General features: G+C 37.2%; 1 protein-coding gene across 1 annotated transcript; it reads right to left on the bottom strand.

Moving 5' to 3' along the window:
* Positions 1 to 7,424: 7,424 nt before the first annotated feature.
* LOC138890618 (uncharacterized) lies at positions 7,425 to 8,174 on the bottom strand. Its single transcript, XM_070174020.1, has 2 exons — positions 7,773 to 8,174; positions 7,425 to 7,694 (listed from the first exon to the last, which is right to left on the bottom strand). Exons 1-2 carry the CDS (start codon positions 8,172 to 8,174, stop codon positions 7,425 to 7,427), a joined length of 672 nt encoding a protein of 223 aa, XP_070030121.1.
* Between the last annotated feature and the right edge of the window lie 1,094 nt (positions 8,175 to 9,268).

Genomic DNA, 9,268 nt, shown 5'->3' on the forward strand with positions numbered 1-9,268 from the left:
TGATGTCGTGTACATTACTATTATTGATTATCTGGTGAGGTTGAGAGTAAAAGCATGAAGGGTGATGTCGTGCATTTTCTGTTTGCTGTGTTTACTTGTTATTATTGGTTTAAGGTGTACTAGCTATTTTAAATTCCTCTATTGCTATGATTCTTATCTTGCAACCCCTTAGCACGTTTCCCCTCCCGTTAATTACTACTTAGATTCTTTTATTTGTATTCTATTAGTATATTGTTTAATTGCACAGGTTTATGTATGTGTCTTGTCCTAGCCTCATCACTACTTCGTTAAGGTTAGGCTCGGCACTTACCAGTATATGGGGTCGGTTGTACTGATACTGCATTCTGCACTTTCTGTGCAGATTTCGATATTGGACCGTGTTGACCCGCGTGAGTTGCTGCCTTTAGTCCAACAGGAGACCCAAGGTAGATCTACCGGCGTTCGCAGACCCTAGAGTCCCCTTCCAGTTATTCTAGTTTTTTCTTTTCTTTGAATTTGAGAATAGATGTAATTTCTTTCAGCCAGTATTTGTAGTGACTCTTAGAAGTTCGTGGATTGTGACACAAGATTTTGGCTAGTTGTTATAAGTACTTTGATTATTATAAAATTCTACACTCCTTTAATCTGTTTGGGTTTAATTGTTGTTATTTACTGAATTGGTTAAGGGTTAGCATATTAAATCTTTATCTGTTGGCTTGCCTAGCACCTGAAAAGTTAGGCGCCATCATGATCCCGATGTTGGAAAATCTAGGTCATGACAAATTGGTTCGTTGCATCATTTATGACTTGTGTGCGAAATTTGAGGTCAATCGGACGTGATTTTATAGGTTTTGGCATCAATTGTAGAAGTTGGAATTTCTTAGTTTTGTTAGGCTTGAATTGAGATGCGATTCGTATTTATGATGTTGTTTGATGTGATTTTAGACCTTGACTAAGTTCGTATCAAGATTTAGGATGTGTTGGCATAATTGGTTGAGATCCCGAGGGCCTCAGGTGGATTTCGGATGGTTAGCGGATCAAAAACTTGACTTGAAGAATTGCTGGAATTTTTCCTACTGGTGTAATCGCACCTTCAAATGATTTGATCGCAGGTGCTGGTGGCTAAGCAAGAACAGAAAATGGGGTTGGCCTGTTGTGCGTGAAAGCATCTGCATCTACGAGCCCGCAGGTGCGAGCAAGACTTCGCAGATGCGGAAAAGTGGAAGGGGAGCCGACTTTGAAGATGCGAAGGGATTTGCGTAGGTGGGACTCCGCAGAAGAAGAGTCTAGTCCGCAGAAGCGAAGGTAGTGGCCTTCATGGTCAACCGCAGAAGCGGAGAATTTTTGTCGCGCCCGCGAAGCCGTATATATGGCTAAGTTGGTCACAGGTGTGAAGGGCCCTGGACAAAATATATTCGAAGGGGTTGCAGGATTTTGGCATTTTTTGACATTTCAAGCTCGTACTAAAGCGACCTTTTAGAGGGATTTCGAAGGGTTTCTTTAGGCAAGTCATTTGTGATCACTTTTATTCAATAATATTGTTTCCCCATTGAATTCCCACCTAGTTTGTGTGTTTTGTGGTGAAATGTTGGGATTTTTGGGCTAGGGATTGGAGAGTTAAATTTGAGAATTTCAGTGACGATTTGGTGTCTGATTTGAGTATTTTTGGTATAGTTGGACTCGTTGTTGAATGAAATTTTGTATTTTGTAACTTTTATAGGATTCCGAGATGTGGACCCGGGGTTGACTTTTGAGCTAACTTTTTGACTTTTGATTAAGAACTTAACATTTTTATATGGAATTGATTCCAATAGCTTGAGTTGATTGTAGCAAATTCTTTGTGGCTAGATTCGAGACATTCAGACGTCATTTCGCGAGGAAAAGGCTTGTTGGAGTAGAGTTTTGCACGGCTTAAGGTAATCAACACTTCTAAACTTGGTTCTGAGGTTATGAATCCCTGAAATTACGTGATATGTGAATGATATTGAAATTACATACAAGATAGGTGACGGGCGTGTGTGTGTGTACCGTAGAAATTGAGATTTAACCGATTCCTTGGAACTGTGTAGCTATCCTATCTGAATAGATTATTGTACTCTATGTGTTAGAGCACTTCAACTGTGATTTATGTTTAAAATCCTATTTAGGCTATGATCTATTACTATTGGGAGTTAGAGTGGTTGTTCTTTGCTGGTTAGTTATTTGCTTAATTGAAGTTATGTACTCAGTCGCATTCATCATTGCATATCATATCTCAGTCTCGGTTATCGTATATTTTCACATCTTATACCATTGATTTGGGTTGCTTAGCATGAGTGTTGTGAGCCCGAGTGACTGGAGATTGATGACTGAGTGAGGCCAAGGGCCTATTTCTGAGTGATATTTATCGGATCGGGCTACACGTTGCCGCATATTTTATTGATTCATGCCAGGATTTGGCTTCTTATAGCGCTTAGGATGGATCTGCCCCTCCGGAGTCTACACACCCACAGTGAGCGTAGTTTCTACTGATTCATGTTATTTGATTCGGGCTGGATCTGCCACGTATGATTCTGAGTGATTGAGTGTGATGAGTAAGAATTGAGACAGTCAGGTTGAGTACTCTGAGAGTGTGAGTTGTTCATTGTGTTGCATCACATATGATATGCATATTGACATATACATATAGAGAAGTCATATTCCTTATATCATTCAGACTTCACATATTTTATCTATTATGAGTTTAATTGTTAAACCTGGAAGCATGCCTACATTCTTGTACTGGTACTTACAAATTATTATTTTCTCAGAGATATCACTATCATATGTTTTCTAAATTTTCGTGTTGTTTAATTATATATTTGGATTGCATAGTTCGGACTCGTCAATACTTTCAGTCCAAAGGTTAGACTTGTTACTTGTTGAGTTAGTTATACTCACGCTATACCCTGCACTTCGTGTGCAGATCCAGGTATTTGCGGGCATGGTGGTTTTTGATCCAAGAGTTTTCAGCTATTCAGAGATTATCGACATAGCTGTCTTGGCGTCCGCGGACCTTGACTCTCCTCCCCTATACCTCAGTTTTACTTATTCAGTTTTATTTATTCCATCTCTACTACAGAACCAGACGTGAGAGTTTCTTCTCATCCAGTTTCTCGCGAATAAAGGATTCCAAAAAATATAATTTGAATTAAGCTAGAATAGTCAAACTTAAGTTAAGATATACATGTATTTACTGAGTAATACCTTGAACGCGAGATTCTTTGAGATTTCATTCAATCTATTAGTAATTTTTATATCTTGTTTGAATAGATAACTAAACTTTTTAGTTTTATAAATAGAAATCTAAATTGTATTATTATACCACATCCTTATTTTGTCCTTTATTGTATTGTCCTAAATGTTGCAATAAAAAAGTTTTCGCGGGCGAATATTGACTCTTTCAATTTCTATTTCATTTGTAGGGTTAACTCCTGACTTCTCAGAGACAGTGATCAAACTATGTATTTGTATAGATGCTCATGTACTCAGTGACATCCGGATTTTGGAAAAAGATGTATTGAGTTGTGATGTTTTCATTCAGTTTTATGAGACTTTTACTTAAGCTTATTTCCGTATATTTTAAATTTCAAGATGTTAGTATGTGTGAGTTGTCGGCTTGCCTAGTATCATGATAAGCGTCATCACGACACTTAAGATTTTAGGTCATGACAGTCTCGAAGATGACACATTCTAATCTTGTATATTAGCTTCTCAAATGTTATGGTTGGTAATTGTCACGACCCAAAAATCCTACCTTGAGGATCGTGATGGCACCTAATCTCTATGACTAGTTAAGCCTAATGCATAAAGAAGAACCACAAAATATCAGCAATAATTGAATAACATGACTAAACTGAATATCAGTTATACAACCCCAAAACCTGGTGGAACCGAGCCATAAGCTCTACTACAGGACTAAAATCCTTAAATACATCACTGTTCAGGAATGAGAATAAATAGCAATAATGAAAACAATAGAAGAGGACTCTGAGGCCTGCGAACGCAACAATAGGTGTACCTTAAAGTCTCTGCATTAACACTAACAACTATCTATCAGACTAAAACATGTACAAAATATAGAACTACTATTAGCAGGGGTAAACATGTTGTACACAATAAATTTGCCTCGAGAAAATAATCGAAATCGAAAGATATTGCAACAATCGTAGTACTTTATTTAAAATAAAATAAGTGTATAATCTCTATGGATCCTCTTATTCTTCTTTCCAATAGTAAATAAATTCAAGAGCCTTTGAGCTTGATCTTGATTTGTTCTTCGTTCTTGAGCTTGATCTTGATTTGTTCTTCGTTCTTGAGCTTGAACTTGATTTGTTCTTCGTTATTGAGCTTGAACTTGGACTTGATTTCTTGAAGCTTAAAAGTTGTGGAGGAATTTGCAATGTTTGATCCTCAAGCTCTTTCTTGCTTCTTATTATCACTTCTAGTGTCTTTCTGAGTTATGAAGACCCCTATTTATAGTTGTGGGAGGGAAGAATATGATAAGAACAAACTCTTTCCGACCAATCAAATCAAAGTGTGATAAGGCCGCATTTGATTGGACAGAACATGTCACTTGCATACGTGGTGCGATTTCATTAGCCTTTTAATGTGACTTGGCATTCCTTGTCATTTTGACACGTCGCATGATCCTATTGACTCTTCCGCTTGACTTGCATGGCACGTCATATGACACGTGGCACCAAATTGGTCCTCTAGGAAGATGACATCTTGGGCTTAATGAAGTGGGCTCGTCACTTTAGCCCAATTAAATAGGCTAGCCTAATGGATTAAGAAATATTTATTTAATTTATATATATTGAACTTATATAATTAATTCAATTATATTAGACCATAATATTTATTTGGACCAATATATCTTGATTTTAAAATATAGCCCAAATTAATTTATAGATTTAATTTTAATAAAATTTATATGCCTATAAACGCCCCCTTTCAAGGCTTGTTGGTGTATAAAATCGTCAAACCTCCGAAGCTAGGCTTAAAGCATCTCATAATACACTTTAGAGCACATTTTTTACATGACTTCTTCCTAGAATTATTTTAAAATCATAATTTCCAATCAGTTGGCGTGATGTTTTCTTGCCAAAGTGCAATTTCAATTCTCATAGGAATGGCTTGACACAATACTTTAGGACCAAAACATGCGCATAAGTAGACAAAATAGGAAAAGGATTTCAATTCTCTTAGGAGAAGGAATCATTTTAACATTCTTTTCCAAAGATCCCTATAAACCTATGTACTCGTATTTGTTGAGCATTAATTTGCAGTATTTGCAAACCATTTCAGTCTAATTTTCTAGACTCGGAAGCGTTGATGCGAAGGTAATTTTTTTCTTGTGTTTTTCTTCCTTTGTTATCCTTTTTGGCTTTTTAGGTCAAACAAGAAGGATTTGTTCTTTTGTAACGAGATGATCCATGCATGAAGAAGAGAATCTTAGGGTATGAGGGGATGAGTACCTTTTCCTGCCCAAATATCGGAGAGATTACTCTCAATGTGGTTCGACTATCAGAGAGACTACTCTCAAGACGATCCGACTATCAAAGAGATTACTCTCAAGATGACTCGACTATCGGAGAGTTACTCTCAATGTGGCCCGACTATTGGAGAGATTACTCTCAAGGTGGCCCGACTATCAGAGACATCACTCTCAATGTGACCCGACTATTCACGAGATTACTCTCAAGGTGGCCCAACTATCAGAGAGATTACTCTCAAGGTGACCTAACTATCAGAGAGATTACTCTCAAGATGGCCCGACTATTTGAGATATTACTCTCAAGGTGCTCGACTATTGGAGAGATTACTCTCAAGGTGACCCAACTATCGGAGAGATTAATCTCAATGTGACCCGACTATCTGAGAGAATACTTTCAAGGTGGCCCTACTATCGGAGAGATTGCTTCTGTTTTGCTTTACTTTGTCCAACTTTTATCTTAGTCGCATTTACCATTACCAGCTTTATGCTCTTGTAACAAAATATTCATATCTTATTGTGGGAGAGTCCAAATAATGATTCATTTGATTTTTGAAAATTAGATTTCAATATCTAAAACATATCCAAAACTTAAAATTGAACAACTTCATAATCTCTTTATATACTATTTGGAAACCAGCTTTAGATTCCACCGTGTTGAAAATTTAAGATTTGTGCAGTCTCACCAAACAATTAATATCTTGGCGTAGAAACATCGCAATTATGAACCGTTTGATTTCATAAAAACTAGACTTCAAAATAACAAACATATCCAAAACTAAAAATCAAATACTTTGAGAATCGTCCTAGTAATTATTTTGAATCTATCTTTAAATTCTGACACGTTGATAGTTTCATATTTGTGCAGTTTCACCAAACAAATTGTATCTTGGTGTAGAAATATTGAAATCACAGACCTCTTGATTTTATAGAAACTAGACTTCATGATCGAATACTTGTCCAAAATTCGGAATCAAAAACTTTGAGAATCGTTCCAGATATTATTTTGAATCTAACTTTAAATTTCGACACGTTGATAGTTTCAGATTTGCACAGTTTAACAAAATAAATTGTATCTTGGCGTAGGAACGTCGAAATTATAAACTGCTTGATTTTATGGAAACTAAACTTCAAAATCTAAGATATATCCAAAATTCAAAATCAAACACTTTGAGAATCATTCCAGATATTATTTTGAATCTAACTTTAAATTCTGACACGTTGATAGTTTCAGATTTCTGCAGTTTCACTTAAAAAATTATATCTTGTGTGACAATGTCGAAATAATGAACTACTTGATTTAATGGAAACTAGACTTCAATATCTAAGACATATTCAAAATTTAGAATCAAACACCTTCATAATCGTCCCAGATAATATTTTAAAATTAACTTTAGATTCTGACTCGTTGATAGTTTCAGATTTGTGCAGCTTCACCAAAATATTTGTATCTTAGTGTACGACATATGGCCCATCACATTTTAAAGTGAACTTTCCTACAAGTTTATGGGAAGTAATAATGGGTCTTCATATGTCAAGGACTTGATCTCCTACTTGAAAGAATCTCGGGCAAACTCTTTTATTGAAGGCGCGAGACAATCGAGCTTGATAACATTCAAGACTCTGTTGAGATTCCAACCTCTTCTCATCAAGAGCTTCCAACTCTGCTAATTGAAGTCGAGTATTTTCTTAAGTGATCCTATCTTGAATAGCTAATCATAAAGAAGGAAATTGATGTTCAAGTGGCAAGACGACTTCGACTCCATAAATGAGTAAATAAGGGGCCGCTTGTGTTGGCATGCGGCGAGTTGTCCTATATGCCCACAAAGCTTCTTCCATACGGTTATTCCAATCTTAACCTATTATCGAATGGCTTGACATTATCCGTTATTATCTAACGAGGAATGCCAAGGCGATAAATTGTGTTTACTTAGATGAAACTTGCAATATTTTCCTTCTTTACTTCCTTAAAAGCAACAACTTTGGCCCATTTTGAGAAGTAGTCAGTTGCAGCCAAGATGTATAAGTGCCCACCAGAGGATTTTGGCAGTGGTCCAACAACATCAAGTCCCCAAGCATCCAATGGCCAGTATGCAACAGTCGGGTGCAACATTTCAGGAGGTTGATGAATAAAATTTGCATGGAATTGACAAGCCTTGCATCTTCGAGCATAGTCCAAGCAATCTTTTATCATCATTGGCTAATAATATCCCATCCTTTTTTAATGGAAGTGGAGCTTTGGTCTAGATTGGTGTGACCCACATACTCCAGAATATACCTCTTGTAAAACTTGGAGTGCTTCTTCTTCCCCTAAGTATCGCAAGAGTACTCTTTCGAATGACCTTCTGTATAGAGTATATCTGTAGTAAAGGAAGCGAGGTGCACGATGACATATTTCAGCCCTTCTCCTCAAATTTTCTGGAAGTATCCCATTGCTTAAGTAGTCGATAACGGGTTGTCGCCATTCTTCTTTCTCAACTTCAGAAATAGCAACAAGATGATTGAGTTCATTTTCTTCACCTTCAGCCTCATTTGGCGGCGGAACGACCCATTTTTGGCATACAATAACTTGCGCTTGATTAGGCAGGATTAACGATGAAGCTAGGGCAGCTAAAACATCAGTCTTCTCATTTTCATTCCTTGTAACATGTTGAATAGTCACGTCACCAACCCACCCCATTAAATTTTTAGCATAATCATTATATGGGCATAGTTCAGGTTTCTTGACCTCGTAATTACCTAAAAGCTGTTTGATCACTAACTGAGAGTCACCAAAGACTTGTAATTGCAACCGCTTTATTTTGAGCCATTTCAAGCTCAAGTATTAGTGCTTGATACTCAGCGACGTTGTTAGAGCAAAATTGCGCCAACGTAAAAGAGTAGGGAAGAACTTCACCTTGAGAAGTGATAAGTACTACACTAGCACTGGATATTCCGCGATGTACAGCACCGACAAAGTACATCTTCCATGGAGGTTGAACTTCAATGACCATGCGTCCTCATCATGTAGTTCGTTAGTTAAATCCTAATCATCAGGTATAAGGTGATCTACCAAGAAGTCCACTAACGCTTGTCCTTTTATAGCTTTTGAGGGATTTACATAATTTCAAATTGTTGAAACTGGAGGTACCACCTTGCTAGTCGATCACTAAGGACAGGTTTTTACATCACGAACTTGATGGGATTTGCTCTAGAAACCAAAGAACGACATGAGCTTTGAAAGTAATGCTTCAACCTTTGGATTGAGAAGACTCGCCAAACATAACTTTTCGATTGGTGAATAATTCAACTCATTTGGTGTCATTATCCTACTCAAGTAGTAAAGGGAATTTTCTTTCCCCTCACTATTTTCTTGGGCTAACAGCGCTCCAACAGTCCTTTCTTGTACTGAAGTATATAGTATCAGCAACTTTCCAAGTATAGGGGCTGCCAAAACTGAAGGTTTCATCAAGTAAGGTTTGATACTTTCAAAGGCATTTCTACAAGCTTGGTACCTCTTGAAAGGAATGCCTTTCTTCATGAGGAGATTGAACGGTTGGCACCTGCCAGCTAGGTTTGAGATGAATCTTCTAAGGTATGCTAGTTTTCCTTGCAGACTTTTCAATTCATGAATATCCCGAGGCTCGGGCATTTTCAAAATGGCATCCACTTTGGCTTGATCAATTTCGATCCCTTGATGTCAGACAATGAAACCAAGGAACTTTCAAGAAGTAACTCCAAAGGCACATTTCAATGGATTCATCCTAAGTTGGTACCTCCGGAGCAACTCAAACA

Source organism: Nicotiana sylvestris, chromosome 1 (genome assembly GCF_000393655.2).
Source record: "Nicotiana sylvestris chromosome 1, ASM39365v2, whole genome shotgun sequence".
In the NCBI taxonomy this organism is placed as follows: domain Eukaryota; kingdom Viridiplantae; phylum Streptophyta; class Magnoliopsida; order Solanales; family Solanaceae; genus Nicotiana; species Nicotiana sylvestris.